Source organism: Pezoporus wallicus, unplaced genomic scaffold (genome assembly GCF_028554395.1).
Source record: "Pezoporus wallicus isolate ANWC-B61680 ecotype Strahan unplaced genomic scaffold, APGP_CSIRO_Pwel_v1 contig_818, whole genome shotgun sequence".
In the NCBI taxonomy this organism is placed as follows: Eukaryota; Metazoa; Chordata; class Aves; order Psittaciformes; family Psittacidae; genus Pezoporus; species Pezoporus wallicus.
In genome coordinates, this window is record NW_026636248.1 from 5,733,823 (window position 1) to 5,751,769 (window position 17,947).

Here is a 17,947-nt window from a genome sequence, read left to right on the forward strand (position 1 = left end):
GGTACTAACAGACTTATGTGTCAGTTTTTTAAACCAATTTGAACTTGCAGAGTAAATTTTACCAGATCAACATGTTCCACATCTTTAAGATAACTCTAAGATGGAACTTCTACTGTCTACTCTTTTATATGGGTCTGAATCATGGGTTATCTACTGCCATCACCTGCGACTCCTTGAACACTTTCATCAGTGCTGCCTCTGTACAATTCTAAACATTCACTGGACTGACTATGTGTCAAATGTTACTGTCCTTGAACAGGCAGGGGTCACCAGTATCGAGACCATATTGTTGAAATTGCAGCTGTGCTGGGCAGGGCACGTTCTTTAGGATGAAGGATCACCGCCCCCCTAAGTTCATGTTTTATGGTGAACTTGCCACCGGTTGCCGCAAGAGAAGTGCCCCAAAGAAGAGATATAAGGACTCACTGAAACAATATCTTAGCCTTGGCCATATTGACTACCATCAGTGGTCCACCTTGGCCTCCAATTGGGAGACTTGGAGACTCACCATACATAATGCCGTTGTCTCCTTTGAGAACTCACGCAGAACTAGTCTCGAGGAGAAAAGACAACGTAGAAAGAATCGTGGCCCGCCTATACCACCCAAGGAGACTTTTCACTGTGCTTTTTGCAACTGAATTTGCCTACCTCACATTGGCCTTTTCGGTCATCAGCGCACTTGCAGTAAGCATGGGTAAAGCCCTTCCCACATCTTTGTTTGCGAAGTCATAGAATCATAGAATAGCTAGGGCTGGAAAGGACCTTAAGATCATCTAGTTCCAACCCCCCTGCCATGGGCAGGGACACCTCACACTAAACCATATCACCCAAGGCCTCGTCCAACCTGGTCTTGAACACTGCCAGGGATGGAGCATTCAGAACCTCCCTGGGCAACCTATTCCAGTGCCTCACCACCCTAACAGGAAAGAATTTCCTCCTTATATCCAATCTAAACTTCCCCTGTTTTAACCCGTTACCCCTTGTCCTATCACTACAGTCCCTAATGAAGAGTCCCTCCCCAGCATCCCTATAGGCCCCCTTCAGATACTGGAAGGCTGCTATGAGGTCTTCACGCAGCCTTCTCTTCTCCAGGCTGAACAGACCCAACTTTGTCAGCCTATCCTCATACGGGAGGTGCTCCAGTCCCCTGATCATCCTCGTGGCCCTTCTCTGGACTTGTTCCAACAACAGCTGGAACAGCTCCATGTCCCAGGCAATGATGATGATGATGATGAAGAAGATGGAACTAAGAGCTTTAAAGTCATTCACTGCAGCAGACACTGAACTGTAAACACGTATCAACCTTGTTTTGCAGTTGCTTCTTTTGTTCTCCCAGATCTTCTTACTCAATGAGACCTGAATTTTCAAGGTTGGTATGTTCTGAAAAGAAGTCCTCATATCATCATTAAACTAAAAGGAAACAGAGTTAAATAAAGCAACTAGAATAAAACTAACTTTCAAAATGCCAGAGCAATCCACTAACAAATTACTAGAACAGGCATTCTGGATGATCACAGTAGTAGTCCATGCTGGACAAGCCACAACAGATTGACCAAACAGATGGTCATTGTGTTGACCTATTTCATATTACTAACAAATATGAAAATTCATAGAAAGTATATGAGGGTAAAAACCTTAAAGCTACTTGGAGAAAACTAACCTATGCTTGCTAATCAAGAACAGCAGGAAAAAAAAAACAAAACACCCCAAAAGTAAAAACCTCATAATCACTAAAACAAATCACTACAACCAAAAAACAATCACTAGATAGGTAAAACAAATACTCTGCAGATACACTGCAGTAAAAAGACAACCTTCACTCCTATGACAGGGACAGAGCATAAGCTCATGAGGAAAAATGCACCAAGCCATTTGAATGTTGCTGCAGTGAACACTGAGTTCCAGGGGCATCCGACATTGGGGAAAACATTAAACCCAGCCTGGCTCTGTACATAAGTGCTGTAGCATGCTTGAGCTACTAGAGCTTCCCAAAGCAAAAAAGCTAGGGGACAGAGCATGGCACAGAGGTGCTTCTTCCAACTCAAGACCCCAGGGGGCTTCAGAAGAAATCAGAAAGCATAAAAAGCATAAAAATCAACTCCATATGGTTGATGTTGCAGCACTGCATTTCCCAAAATGTATCAATTAACTTGCATTACAAGTTATTTTTCCATTCTCTGCAGTAACCCAGCTTTCCGTTATACTCTCTGACATCAAGCAAAATTGTATCAATCTACTCCTTAAATGGCTGCCTTTGCTGAGGGACTACTTAAAGTGTATAGATAATATTCATCTTAATTTTCAGGCGTTGCATTCTCTCAGTTTTCTTTTTATTCCAATTCTAGTATGATCCCCCTTTTCCTGATTTCTGTATTTATCTCAGGACAGTAGTATATGTTCCAGTTAAGTTTTAGCAGTGTGTGTCCAGGTGGATTCTATAAACAATTGAAAAATATATTAAAAAAACCCTCAAAATCTAGCAACTAGAGACCGAAGCATCTCTCCTATGAAGAGAGGCTAAGAGAACTGGGGCTGTTCACCCTGGAGAAAAGCAGGCTTAGGGGGGAATCTCAGTGTGTATAAATACCTGAAAAGAGGGTGCAAAGAGGATGGAGCCAGGCTCATCTCAGCAGGGCTCAGTGACAGGACCAGAGTCAATGAGCACAAACTGAAACACAAGAGATTCCCTCTGAACATCATTAAACACTTTCTATTGTTCAGGTGACTGAGCACTGACACAGGTTGCACACGGAGATTGTGGAGTCTCCATCCTTGGACATACTCAAAAGCCATCTGGACACGGTCCTGGGCAACTGGCTCCAGGTGACCCTGCTTGGACCTCAAGGTCTCGGACAACGTCAACCATCCTGTGGATTCTGTGACTATTTTTACCATAATTTCTCTTACTCCAACAGCTTCATAAATGATAGGACAACTGTTGTATCTCTCTCCCCTCCAACATCAAACCAAGATTAAAAAGTACTTTTTACATAAATACGAAATTCTTAGTCTCTGAGTTTTTTACATAACAGTATTTCCTTCAATTCAGCAACAAAGTAATCAGTTGCATCACCATCATGCAGTGTTATATTGCAGGAAGCGAGAAAGTAAATTGCATCTCCCCTGTGGTGCACCAGGGGAAAGACTTCAGTATTTCTCAGTCTTTCCCAGTTTGGTCTGTCTTAAAGAAAGCAGGGGGATCAAGGGGAAGTAGAAAATCTTTACTTCCGCCCCCAATCTTTTTGATTAACAAACTCACTATAGTCTGGGCCATGCTTCAGGCACATGCATCATAAATGAAAAATACAAGGCCTATGATCTTTGCTAAATGTCTCAAAGTTTTTACCTATCCTAGAGAAGAATTCAACTCAGTTTCTCAACCCCGCATCTTTACAAAAGCCACAGTAAAAAACCAAATGTAAGTAATACATTGACAATAAAGAGTTATAACTTTGAACACAAACCAACGTGTTTATGAGTTATCTTTATATACCGATAGGAAAAAGACTTCTGATGCTATAAATAATTCCATACATATATATATGAATTACCTAATTTAGAAGTTGTGGCAGATCTTAGTTCTAAAGCATGAGAAGTTCTGAAAAAGATTTTTTTCCATATTTTCATTGATTATGAATTTATAAAATAAGCCCAGCTTTACAATTTTTAAATTAACAGAGACGATGAACTACACACAGATCAGTTTCCACCAAAACTGAGATCAACACCTACTTGATCATGACTTGCTTGCAAATACTGGATAAATCTTTTTATACCAGATAACGATGAAATTTCCAGCAAGCATCCTCTCAGCTGAACAGAATGCACAAATCACATCTTCAGTCAAGAAAAAGATAATTCTCAAAGGAAGAAAAGTTACAGGAAACTTGATGTAACTTATGCAGAATTCACATTATGTACAGGGAAGTTTAAAGAAGTTTTCAATGGTTAGTTCTGAAACACAAAATTCTAGATAATCTTTTTGCTGTTCCCTTTCTCTCCACCCAGCCCCCCACCAAAATCTCTCCTTTCTCCATCAGCAAAACTGCCAGAAGGAAATCTGTGCTGCTTCAGCACAAAGCCTACTTTGCTGAAGCTTTCAACCAAGGCATGGTTAAACTCACAAATAACTGAACTAGCTACAGTGCCTATATAGAGGTTCACTTCTGCCTTCCCCAGCAGAGGAAAGTAGCAGTGACTCTGGCACAGGGACAGAACAGAAAGTCAGGACTACAGCAGCTAAATTCCCTTAACATATCTATAAACATCCTAAGGGAACAAGAACAGGCAAATAAATTACTACAAGGTAAAATATAATATGGTTACATGGTACCCTTGCTACTCAGTGATAATTCTGTAAACAACTTTATTTTGGAAATAACTAAAACCAAATCGCCTCCTGAAAAAAACATCTATGTAACAATGTTTAAACCCCTTCTTTATGATTTTCATAAAGCCATTTTAAATGTTGAGAATGTTAAGCTTTTGTAGACATGAAGACAAAATAAAGGACAGATTTTAAGACTCAAGCTAGTTCTAACAGTGTCCCTGAATCCCTTCAGGAAAGGGCATTTGCCAAGCATAGCAATCAAAGAGCACCATAGCAATCATATGAAAATATATATATATATACACACATATATATAAAAATAAAAAATAGTTTCTTCACCCAGAAAGCTCAAGCTTGAGTTACTGTCACCTGTATATACGGGAGAACATTCCTGGATTGGGAATAAGGATGAGACAGGTGACAGTTTTATTTTTAAATTTCAAGTATCTCAGCCTGTACTGTATACAAATTTAATACGTGGGTGCTAACTAAAGCCTTGTAAAATATCTGGAATACTGTATGAAGAAGGAAATTCCACCATACCACTCACAGAGGCAGCATTAGAAAAGTGGTTACCAAAATGGTCTAGCAGATATGGAGCTACTGTTATTGAAACAAATGGAAGAAGCTGTCATAGAAGTTTGGAAAGATCTATCAGAGATACAGGACATGAAGAAATGACTATACACAAGTACTGTGCATCTAAAAGAACAGTACTGACTCCTTCACAGGGAAGAGCAAAATTGCTAGACACAATACACATTTCCATATTTTTCATTACAATATATCTTACTCTCTTTGCAGCTGCGACATTATCGCTGCTGGAGAATGGAAGGGTGTTTTTCAAAAAACCTAGGAAATCCAAGTCATCTGACTATCTCTGCTTTTGTAACTAAGCATTCTGAAGCACAGTTCAAAGACAAAACAGCGTTTAAGTCACTAGCTTACCACATGATGCTAGTTGTTTAAATCCTATGATACTTCATCAAAATTTCTTTATAGCAGTATATAAACAGAAAGATGGGGGAGGGAGGGAGGAAGATTAAAAAAATCTAGCCTGCACGCATAGTTCAGCTTGCCTAAAAGGATTCTGAGAAGTGCCAAACAACACTTGCACCGAAATTCTCCTATTCTGTACAGGAACACACAGTATGAAAGGTTTCCATTGCTCAGTGGAAATCCTCAGGCAGCATTCCAAACATACTTCACATTCAAGAAGAATTGCCAGTCATACTTTTTCTCCATCCACTCAAATTATCAAAAAACTCAGCATAAACCCACAGAAATTCATCTAATTTGGGGGGGCATGGAGGAGTAAGTACAAAGCTAGTGCCGAGAAGAAATTCTGACTTTAGGTATCAACAGAAACAAATAACTTTTTTATCTGATCACATTAAGAATTTTTCTTTACTAAAGCATTAAATCCAAGTGACCTTGAAATGACAATCATGCCAAACTCTGCTACTTTCTGCATCAACAGTTTCTATGAGGAAAGCTATTGGTTTATTCTCAAATACCTTTTGGCATGCTACAGCAAAAGAAGGTACCTGCACTACTCTCAAATACACCCTCTGCAAGTCTCCATGTGAGGATCCACAAATATAAGCACAACAGACAGGATCTCCCCCCAAAAACCTAAACTTTTTAACTAACTTAGGAACTATTTAGACTTACTATTGGATTTGACCTGTGACTTATCCTCTATGTAAATACAGTAATAACAGATGTTTAACAAGAAAGTGAAAAGAACTCCTACAAAGACCATATAATTTTCCATTTTTTAATATTGGAAACTGGTATAAATTCAGAGGCATAAGGCTATCAGCTCCTGCTGACACTAACCACAATCAGGCTGAACAGCACTGTCACAATTGCTAGCTCAATGCTAGACTCCAAAGTGCAAGAAAGTCTGAAGGCAGTAAGTACAAAAATCTACTTGAGCTATACAAAAATACATTTTTTTCCATTGTTCTGGATCTGTCACCTTTCAGTGTCACTCAATATAAACTGCCCTTTGAATCATTGTTGAGAAAAAAAAAAAAAAAAAAATCCTTGGAGAACCACACTCCAAGCTGTAGATACCAGAATCCACAACACTGACATTTAACCTTTAACATAAGCTCTAGCATGTTAATTTCAGCACACCTCAGTATTATTACACTGCTCCAAAATAAATTTTAATGTCCCATCCTTTCCCTCCCTTTTTTAATAGTTATGTCCCATCCTTATCTATCATTCAGCAGGTCAACATAATATAATCATTAAGATGTCCTCACATAAGTGTACATTGTTCTAGGATTGTAAGAGATCATTTTTTTTTAATGTATTACACCACAGTTACACAGGCTGGTGTTTTTCTGACTCTACTGGAATATGCATATTATCAATAACTGGAAACAGTATGTCAACAAAGAAAAATAGAAAGTTTAATCAAGCAGTTGAATTGACTGGAATCCCCAAGGATGCTGCTTTTAATAAAACGAAAATATATATTGGTTTGAAGCCTTAAAGCACAAGTTTTTCCAACATTCACCTATCTTAGTATGAAGACCACCACACTGAAGCTCTTGGACAAAGCCAAGTATGAAATCCTAAGTACTCATAAACACAATAACCAAAATATAAACAACACATCATGAAAAAAAAATCCATACCATTTTAAGATATTGAAAAACAGTAACAAATTTAAAGCTCAGATGTCCATTATCCAGCCATATAGATACTATCAGTTATTTCTAAATTTTAAGTCTAAGTGCATGTCTTTGCAACATTAGAAACTTATTTTTAAAAAAAACCAAAAGTATGGTTAGATATAAGGAGGAAGTTCTTTATTGTGAAGGTGGTGAGGCACTGGAACAAGTTGCTTAAACAAGTGGCAAATGCTCCATCCTTGGCAGTGTTCAAGGCCAGGTTGGACAGAGCCTTGGACAGCATGGTCTAGTGTGAGGTGTCCCTGCTTATGGCAGAGGGGGTGGAACTAGATGATCTTAAAGTCATTTCCAGCCCTAACCATTCTAGGATTCTATGGGACTATTTACAAAATGCTAGGGACTATTTTCAAAATTTAGGTGTTTTAGAATGCACATACATATAAACAAGTCTTTAAAGCGATAACCACAACTTCTTTCACTTCAATACTTTTCCTGTGAGTTCATTAAGTCTTCATGAGTGCTGTGTCTGGGCATCTTCTCTCTCTCAAAGCCACTTCCACAAGCCACTTCCTTATTAGAATTCTGTTTCTTGACAGTAACACTGATAAAATACACAACTGATTCTTTTCTAGGCCATCTGCTCTACTACTAAAACTCAAGAACTTGCAAGGCCAGCTATGCAATGATTGTCCAAATACCTGCACTGCTTTTTCTCATTAAAGATACGGTAACTCAATAAATTTACTGCTCTCTAACTCCAGATCCCAGAAAGGCTACTCAACGGCTGCAGACACTTGGTAAACACTCCAGCATTAATTATAGGAAACATTGTATTAATTGTGCATGACCTGTGAAATTCAGATCTATCGTTGCATGACTTTGTCATTCCAATGCATCAGCAGAAATAACATGCTGGCTCCTGACACCCCATTTTTGACAAAAGGCAGCCATGGCTTAAACCCCAACTTTCTCCTAGCTACCTATAGTTTGTCTCTTGACAGCAGTCACTAAAGACGGCAAACGAAACCCCAAGGCAGTTAAAAATTAAGCCTACACCACGAGACTACTGAAAATTCAGGCTAAAATCTCCGTCACTCACACTTCTTCCGCGTTTGGCACACGCACGATCTTCATGGAAACACTGAAGCTCGATCAAGTCCGTGAGAAGGACCAGGGTAACACCAGTCCTGACACCCCATCTCCTCAGCCCCCGAATGACTCCTTCGGCCTCCCCCAGCTCCACACACGCGGGTTGCAGAAAACACAAAGCAATACAAACCGACCTCCCTGGCCGCCCAGCTTCCCTGAAGACACGCACCAGGCAAAGTGCCGCGCCATGAATTATCCCCGGCCAGCCCCGATTCCTCTCCCGTACAACCCGCCGCACCCTTCCCTCCCCGAGCCAGGGTCACTTACTGAGCTGCCCGGTCCCGGGCTCCCTGCCGCCAGCTCCCCCAAGCACGCTGCCGCCCAGCCCGCTCAGGGCCCCGCCGGCGGGCGGCGTGCCACTCTGCCGCTCGAAGTTCCCCGGGTTGGAGAAGAAATCGCGGAGTCGGGGCAGCTCCCGGCCGCTCTCCAGCAGCTCCGTGTGCAGCTCCAGAGCCGTCAGCAAGAACTGGTCCCGCAGAAGCTGCGCCGCTATCGCGTCCATCGGCACCCGCGCCGGCTCCCCTGCGCAGGTCCCGCCGCCCGCCCCCACCCCGCCGCCAGCATCGCCCGGTGCCGCCGCACGCAAACCCGGCAACTCATCGGGGCTCCCCGCGGCCACTACCGCCTCCTGCTGCTGCTGCGGGTACACCGGCCCCCCGGGCTCGTTGCTGCTACTGCTGCCGCCGCCGGGCCTGGACTCCTCAGGCTCGTCCTCCTCGGAGTCGCTGAGGAAGGGGTTCACGCTGCTGCCCCCGCCCGCCGCCGCCATCTTACAGCCCAACACGGCGCGACCACTACCAAGGCGTTACCCCGGCAAAGCCTGAGCGGAGCCGCCACCGCCGCAGCCACTTCTAGGAAGGCCGGGGCAACTGCCAGCCCGCTTCACTATTGCGGACGCTGCCGCCAGCGGCGGCAATGACGGCTACCTCCTCCTCCTCCTCCTACCACCACCTCAGCCACCTCCCACGAGCACCACTGCCACTTCCGGATCACAACTCTCGCGAGAGCTTCCAGGACCAACCGCAAGCAGCGCTCGGAAACCCGGAGCCCCTCTCCTGCCGGCCGGCCGCACGCCCGCCCCCTCCGCCGCGGGAGCCGGGGCGCATCGGAGGGCGGGGCGGAGGGTGGAGTCTGTGCGGGGGCGCGGGAGCAGGCAGGCAGGCAGGCAGCCGGAAGCGGAAGCGGAAGCGGCCGGGGCTCACTGCGAGGGAGATGAGTGAGTGCTGGCGCGTGCGCAGTGGGCGCTTCCTTCGGGGGCTTGGGGGTGGTGGGCCCCTGGTCCTGGTTGTGGGGCGGGTTCTGGCCTGCACTTCCCTGCTCCCGGAGGGCTCTGGCCGCTGTGGGCGGCTGCACAGCCTGCGGTATATGGGTGTTGCTGGGGCGGAGGGTTCGGAGGTCGTCTTCAGGACCCGGGCCCCATGAGACCCGCCGGCCTTCCCGCGTAATCTCCTAGGTTGTGTTGGCTCCGGCCTGAAATCAGGGGGAGGGGCAGTGTAAGCACATCTGGTGATAACTTGTGTGTCTGGGAGTGTGATGCGGAGGTGTAACCTGGCAAGAAACAGCCAGAGTGTAGCAACAGCTGGTGTTTGCTCCAGAGTGGAAGTTCAGCTCGCTAAAAATGGTACAGAATGGGGTCAGCTCTGGTATCTTCTGTTTTTGAAAATCATGTCCCGTTCCCCCTATACTTGCCAGATTTGTGTTTGCATAAAGCTGATTCAGTAGGAATTACTTGCTTTACTGAAAGCAAAGTTGGGATCAAAATACTGATAAGAATTTGCATTGATCCTGACATGTTTCAGTCTTTGCAAATAATTAAAAACTCTTGAATCAAGATTATAAGTACAACCTTTAAAATTTACTGGGCCTTATTAAGATTTCTAGATCTAGAAGCTGTATTCAGTACTGTGACAGCAAACCCTTGCCATATCATGCGAATTTTCTACAAAAGACTACTCAGCCTGGAGAAGAGAAGGCTGTGTGGAGACTCACAGCAGCCTTCCAGTATCTGAAGGGGACTTACAAGGTTGCTGGAGAGGGACTCTTCCTGAGGGACTGTAGTGATAGAACAAGGGGCAATGGGTTCAAACTTAAACAGAGGGAGTTCAAGTTAGATATAAGGAAGGAGTTCTTTACTGTGAGGGTGGTGAGGCACTGGAACAGGTTGTCCAAAGTGGTAAATGCTCCGTTGCTGGCAGTATTTAAGGCCAGGTTGGACAGAGCCTTAGGCAACATGGTCTAGTGTGAGGAGTCCCTGCCCATGGGTTGCCAACCCAAACCATTCTGGCTGGCACTTCCCTTGTGTTTTTAATTTGCATGAATTTTTGTAAGCAGTGTAATCAATTTTCCACTGTGCTGTAATAAACTTCGACTTTTTTTGCTATATTACTGTTTTGCGTTGTCGATACTATGCAAAAAGTAAGTAGTGGAATGTGAACTGGTTGTTGCATGGAGTAAAATGGTGGTGTATTGAAAATGCTTTAAAATTTGACTCGGACCACAATAAAAATAAGAACAAAAACATTTCAGTGTTGCTGCTCCGGTAGAAATAGGAACACTTAAGGAAATCTTATGCTTTTCCTTTCTGCAGTGTTAAAACATATTAATTATCAACTTGATAATAGTTGATACGCGGGTGGTGGGGTGCCTCCTCCTTGAAATGGAGGGGAAAAACTGGTGTCCTGTAGCAGCCTCTAGTGGCGATCGGTCGTGTTTGCATGTGTCTTGGAGTTGTTAAATGTAGCTCGGACACTACATTCTACCTTTTAGGGGTCTGCTTTCTGCCGACTCAAGTGTGCTGCTACAGTAAGGACCAATCTTTTTCCCCATCCCTCCCCTAAAATAATGTAAAACTTGAAGTACTTGAGATGGAAAATAAGTAGAGAAATTTAAGTCTTTGCTTTTACTGTGTTGATTTTGGTGGGGGTGCTAAATCTTGAGCTGATGAAGTTCAATGACCTTAAATATATGACCAGTTTTGGGTTCTCTCTATTCCTGTGCTGCTCTGGTGCAGTGTCAGTTGCTCTCAGAGTGACTGCGCACTGCAAGTCAAGTTACAAGGGGGTTTGTGTTTCAATTGCTACATAATTCCATTAGGTTCATATTGAGGTTTTCTGTTCTGGACACTTGAAATGTATAAATTCATGTGTTCTAGTGAGTGAAGTAGGGTAGGCTTTTTCCATCTGATTGGAATCCCAATCAAGACACAGGGAACAGAATGAGGAAAATCTGAGCCAATCTGATATTTGCTTTAAAACAGTGCAGATCTGTGAGTTCCACGAACTCTTACTTACATTTTCTTCTAACATGGAGCTACCTGAATCTTTATCTATATATGTTTAAGACTTTCACCTCCTTTTAGAATAAACTTTTCAGAAGTTAACAGTCTTTATGGTTATTTTAATACCTTAAAAAATTGAATTTTAGTGCTTTGTCAACACTTTAACCTCAAAAATATTTTTATATGCTGCAGGAGCAGAATAGTGCAGGTGTTAAGACTCATAATGGTGGTGGTTTGTGGTTAAAGACTTCTGTCATTTCTCTGAAACTGTATCTGTCCCTTCCAGTTTTAAGGGTATGTTATTTTAAGGAGGATGGCTTATATCGCAGGTTAATAGTTACCTGTGTGTCAAGTACAGTTGCAGCTTTACTTGGAGAAGCTGACTTTAGAAAGTGCTTGTTAAATTGGGGTTTGAAGTCGAAGTAGTACAGCAGTATGAAGGGGCTCTTGGAAATATTGTCTGCCTCACCAAAAATGTTATCTCCCATGATGTCTGATAAGGACCAGAATTAAACAAAACAAAACAAAACCCCCTAAATCCCTTTGAATCAAAGTTTGTGTTTGTTTTTCCATCTCTAAAACTGTTGTTTTGAAGCATTACTATGAACAGTGGATTTTTGGAAGCCTACCATCAAAAATACAGTAAGTAAACACACTCAGAGACTGAGGAGTGCTACAGAGAACTTGTTCATGCTTCATAATGTATTATGTTTTTGTGAGAATGAATAGATGGGGAAAACTCACTCAACTGTTACAGTTGAGTAAGGAGACATAATTTGGGAACAAAAGATAGGACCTTTTAAAAAAAAAAAAGATAGGACTTTTTAAGACACCACAAACACTTCAGTTGCTTGGGCTTCACTCACTGTAGTCTGGAAGATGGTGTGTATTGCCTGGAAATGTTGGCTGCACAGAAAGCAGTTGTATAAGTTAGCTCTAAGATGGTGTGCTATGCCATAGTGAAGGATCATGTGGATGGAAAAGGGAAACAATGTCTTGAAGTATGAAAACCGTAATTGTAAAGTCATTCTTGAGTTCTGAGGTCTAAAGATACTTCTATTCAAATGAAAAGCTGTTTTGCCTGAATTTAAGGTGTCTTTCATTGAAGCTTTGTGGAGGCCTAGGCAATTGAGGCTTGACATTGAAAAGGTCAGCAGCCAAAAAGTAAAGGTGTCTTCCAGAAATGAAAAGTGGCCTGGCTTTGTTTAAAAAAACAGTAAGTTCACAGGGTTTCAACAGAGGGTGTTTACAAGTTGATATATCAAGAATGATAATGAATGCTGCTTACCATGGCAATAGAGATTGCTGAGGAGCAAAAAGAACTTAATTCTAAACTAAGTATTTCAGGCTGCAGTAACTTATAGTTTGGATGGGTAGTGGATAGTTTTGTGCACAGCCTTATGCACACTTAGGAATACTCTTTTTATGTGAATACGTTGTAAGTATGGCCACTAGTTGAAGAGGAGGTAACTCCTTTGCATATGGATTTCTTACTAGACCTCCAAGTATCGTTGGGACAAATACTGTATATACTTACATTACTAGTTGAGAACTTGAGTGCTTTCTTGAAGGTGATATAAACCAGCCTCTTTATCTTATTCTGCATTTCACAACTTGGCTATTGCAATTTCTATAGAATAGTTTGTTTCATGTGGTGATTGAAGGAATTGAAAACATACCCCATACTCTCCCCTCCCTTTGTGCTTATTTCTTTATGATGAAGCAGTGATTTCTGACGGTGTGTTTTCAGAATGGGGTTACCTAGGGACTTGGGTCTGTTCTGGTCCTGAAAACTTGGTTGTACCGATGAGCACCATTGGCTTTGTGGGGGCTGGTAGGGGTGCGGGACCCATAGAGTGCCTGCCTGCTGCAGGTGGGGGCTATATGTCCATGTCCCGGGTGGGCACTGGCCATCACTGTGCTCGCAGGTTGCTCTTCAGAGCTGTGCTTATCAATAAATTGTGTTGTACAATGTGTCTCTGATTTGGATTGCTTTCCTCAGGCTTTAAATGAGTTTCTGTTCTCAGTGGGAAACTTAACTTACCTCAGTCTGTGTCAGCTTTGCTTTGAACTGAAGTTTGGTAGGGAAAGATAAATAAAATAACAATTATGCTAGCCAGTTGAATAGCATTCAGTAATACATTATATTCAACTGGCTAGGATAATTAAGTAGGACTTTTGAATTCAAAAGTTCTAAAGGTCTTATTTTGGCTTTGTTTTTTTGTGTTTGTTTTTTTTTAAAAAAAACTTTGAAAGCAAGGGAACCTACAAATTGATTATTTGACTTCCGTATTCCTTTCATTGAGAGTACTACTGTATGCTTGGAAGGTTGTCTTTTAGTCCTTTTTTTTTCCTTTTTGTACTGGCAAATTAGCATTCACAGGCTTGTGTGCAAGATTCAACAGATGTGGCTTGTTACTATTTGAGGTAATTCTTGTTTATTTGTAATGGTTGATATTGATAAGAAAATGTGACTTTAATAAAGACAAACAACTTCTGTCAGCTCTTTAAAGTCTTCCTTAGTCCCACTAGCTTCTGTGGAACATACTTTAAGCACTGTTTTACTTTGAAAGGGTGTTTCCTTTGTGTGTATACAGAATATATTTGCAAGCTGCTTTTGCCAAGCTCATTGCACCTAAAAATTGTTCTTTTTCCAATATTTTCCCTGTGTGCTCTATGTTAATATTTGTTGTATGACTTTAAAGAGTTTGATCCTTGTCCCTTTTATTACTAAGGGGAGGAACTGTAGTGCTTGTATTGGTGCATATACTTTATTGCTTTTGTCTTTAGTTTTGCAAGTCGCTTTAAAAATATCTCGGGAGGCTTTCCTTCAGCCTTGATTTGCCATGGAGGGCTGCAGTGAGACTGGAGGGCACAGCAAGACTGATGTAGCAAGCTGTCTTCCTGTGCTTGTGTTTTTCTTAAGTGCCACTTGTCCCTTGACCCTAACAGCTGTGGTGGTTGGTGGGCTGGGTTCTGTTAGACACTCTCAGGCTGATCTTCCTTTACCAAAAGTATATCTTAAAGCTTGTAATACTAAAAATCTGTCTACAAGATCTCCAAGAAAAAACAATGATTAAAAAAAAAAAAAATCCTAGTTTTTTGCAATAATGGAGAAATCTGAGTAATGCAAGCCTTTTTGTGTTCTTGGAAGCACAAAAGGAATTAAGCAGTCCATCTTAAGTTGAAAATATGACATGAAGCTGTAAAACAGTGATGCTTGAAGAAGACTTGTTGATAAGAGTATTGCTGAAATACCCAGAAGTCAAGAAATACAGAAGATTTGCAAATACCTCTTGAAAATAGATATAGCCCTCCACCCCTCCACCACATCCCCTCCATCAAATGCTGTTGTCCAGTGAAATAGATGATTCACAGCAAAACCACCAAGGGTTTGTTGTTGTTGTGTTTTCCTTTTTCTGAGTTCTGAATTTGTAGCTGCCTGCATACCGAGCAGATGTAAAGCTGAATTTCTATTCTTTGGGGGTTTTTCTCCACTTGGCTGAAGTGCTGCCAAAGGGTGATGCTCTTTTTAATCTTTCATGCCTCAAAGCAGTCATCATTTCTTACAGAAGTACCCATGTACACTTTATCAATGATGTCCTGTTATCAGTATCGGTTTTAATTATGTTTTTGTGCCTGGGAGACTTGTGGGTACAATTTTCCACGTTTACAGAATAATTCAGAGAAAATTGTGTAGGTTGACATTGGGCTAAGTGATTTGCAGTACATTCAAGTATTAGAACACTTGATGTTTTATTGGCGCCTTGCAGGTCATAGTCAAATTTCTCCTTGAAAGGTTTTGGCAAGGCAGGCAGAGTAATTTTGATTATCAAGTAATGTTAAAAAGAAAATTAAATATTCTTTGAGGTTTTTGCCTCAGGTTTGGATGTGCTTTTCTGAACCACATTTAAAATTTAAAACAGATGTCATTTGTTATTATAATCCCTAAAATGCTCAGTGAAGATGTCGAACAAAAATAATTTTAAACAGATGGTTTGAATTACAAAAGCCACTTCAGTGCCAGAGCAAGTGGAAGTACTGTAGTTGCAGTTTCATTGTCTGTCAGAGCATGTTATGCCTCAATATAGAAAGAAAATGAAGTTTTGGAAAGGAGGAAAAGTGACTTCATTGTAATCCCACTTTTCTTCATTGTATGGTTTTACAATGAAGTCAAAATGAGGATTTGGGGTTTCCTATGTTTAGGTACTGTGTAAAGATATGAGAGAATTATTCTGAGACTGACTGCTAAGTCTGTTGTATAATTTGTGCAGTCAATAGGTGTATGTGCTGTTACATCAGGAATGACTTGATAGCATTTCTTGACTAATATAACTCCTTTAAAATCTCAGTTAGTAAAAGAATATGGTAGGGGCTGCTACAGCATCTTAGATGATGTGTAACTGCCATGGCATGCAAAATATTGTCAGTTAGACCACACAACTTTCACTTTGCTCACCAACCCTAAGCAAAAGCATATTTTTTTAATGTACGGACAAATTGTACAGTCACCACTTTGACAGTTTAAATTACAGAATACACAACACTGTTTAGTTGAAAAATGTATCAGTCATCCAGAAGCATAGCAAACATTTGTGCCTGTTTCTTTTTCTGTAAAAGATACTTGCTAAGGCCATTGATGCTTATTGAAAATGCATTTCCAATGGTTTTTATTCATCTTAATCAACAGACTTGGCAGTATTAGTGAAGCATGGTCCCTCTAAAAGAAATGACTAATGTATCTTGAGCTTCCTTTCCTGACATTTTATTATCCTTAAAAAAATATTCCTGCCAATGGGGCATATTCCATGTAGTATTTTGTGCATGTTTTATTGCATATTTGAAGAAAGAAAAATATAAAAGGGAAATGTTACATTTCTCACAAAGAACTATATTGTATTGCGGTACAAGTATGGTTTTCTTTGCCTTATAAATAATGCTGAGAGATTATAACTTCAGAGGGAATATAGCTTAGATGTAGATTACTTTGGGAAAATTAGAGCTGCACTTAATTACATCAGCTTTCCTGTTAAGCACTGAGGAACCTGGCCCAGCTTGAGGCTGTGGATGTAGCTTCTGTAGCATGAGTCAAAAAAAGGAAGGAAAAAAAAGTCTTGTCAGCAAGTTATGGATCAACTTGAAAAGAGGGAAAAGCTCATGGGGAATAAACTGCCTGCTTCTTGCCTCTGATGTTTGGGCTTAGGTGGCTCACTGCTTATGTCTTGTTCCCCTGCTGCTGTCACAGTCTGGGTATTTTAGTCCTTGCACTGACATGACTGTTGGTGAGGCACTTACAGCTAATACCCAGATTTTTTGGTATTGTTTTGATAGGTGTGAGTCCGAAGAAAGAGAGGGTCTTTTCATCCCATCTGCCACCAGCAGGAAGCTGAGCTTTCTGAGGATTCTGGGGAAAAGAAACAAAACAAGCAAACCAAAACAAGCAACCAAGGAAACCAACCAACAAAAGCACACCACCACCAAAACAATATCACCACCAAAAAAAAACCCCAACCAAACAAAAAAAACCCAACCAAAATTCCCTTCTCTAATCTGTGTACATTGCTTTATTCTAGAAAAATAACTATTTCTGGTCAGGAGGTACTTGCTGCTTTTCTTTCTTCAATCTCCTGGAGTTTAAGAAAAGCATCCGCTCCTTTTGCCTTCTTGCTTCTCCAAAGGATTGCTCCCCTCTGTCTGCTCACTCTGTTCTCTACTTATGTACAATATCCGAAAAAGTGAGAAGCTTTGAAGTCTGCTGAAGCCCCCAGCATAGCCAGGTCAGTGCTGATTTTCTGCTTGCTCTGTTCATATGGACAGCTCACATTTAACTGGCAGTGAGTAGCTTGGTGGATCTTTAATACTCTCCAGGTAAAGATCTGAAAAGGGGCTTGAAAAATCCACACCAGCTTTGTGTTGTTCGCTCCAAATTGTTTGAACAAAAATACCTTATTGGGATAGCCTACATTCTGACATCTTGGAGGTTGGACAGTATCATGATTTGCTCTGTGTATAGTTTAGGAGGTTGGAACAGCAGCAAAAAAGTATAGAAAGAAAAGAATACATCTGAGTCTGATACATAGTTTACTAGCTGGGCTGAGTCTATAGAGGAGGTGAATTGGCCGTCTGAACTGCATTGTAAGAAATTCTATGTTTGGATGAACAGTAAAAATTGTCATGTGGCAGATAGGTTGCAACATGGTCCTCTATTATCTAGAAGACTAGAAGCTTCTTTCCTCTTGGTTTGACAGGCAGTGGCTTAACAGAATTAGGTAGAATAATGCAGTCAGGATTGGGGCAAAGCTTGTGTTTTGGTTTGAAAATAAGGACTGTGGGATGTAGTGCACTAAGTCACTTGCAAAGGGATTGTTTGGGAAAGTATCAGAGAACACAAGAATGTTGAGATATCCTTGGCTTAAGATTCCTTGACAGAAAGATGTAAGATATATTTTCAAGTGACAGTTTGTTTGCCCACTTTTTGGATGGCCAGGCACCTGAAGGCGGACATTTTGCACTAGTAATAAATATTTAGACCTGGCTCCT

At 41.4% G+C, this 17,947-nt stretch overlaps 2 protein-coding genes across 8 annotated transcripts in view; one reads left to right on the plus strand and one right to left on the minus strand.

The window, feature by feature from the left end:
• The window catches only part of RELCH (RAB11 binding and LisH domain, coiled-coil and HEAT repeat containing), a 74,707-nt gene extending 65,678 nt beyond the window's left edge, over positions 1-9,029 (minus strand). For all 5 annotated transcript variants that reach the window (XR_008970916.1, XM_057399402.1, XM_057399401.1 and 2 more), the window contains exon 1: positions 8,398-9,029. Coding sequence is in view for 4 of the 5 variants with exons in the window: in XM_057399402.1 (XP_057255385.1) it covers positions 8,398-8,899 (502 nt within the window). In the remaining variant the exon portion in view is untranslated. The remainder of the gene's footprint in view (positions 1-8,397) is intronic.
• A 308-nt stretch (positions 9,030-9,337) lies between these two features.
• The window catches only part of PIGN (phosphatidylinositol glycan anchor biosynthesis class N), a 102,098-nt gene continuing 93,488 nt past the window's right edge, over positions 9,338-17,947 (plus strand). Inside the window, exon 1 of one of the 3 annotated variants that reach the window (XM_057399406.1) lies at positions 9,338-9,360. In XM_057399406.1, coding sequence (XP_057255389.1) covers positions 9,343-9,360 — 18 coding nt within the window. In that variant the 5' untranslated portion in view covers positions 9,338-9,342. Of the gene's footprint in view, positions 9,361-17,117; positions 17,242-17,947 lie in introns of those variants that run through there. The other 2 variants (XM_057399407.1, XM_057399412.1) reach the window with 2 other exon arrangements.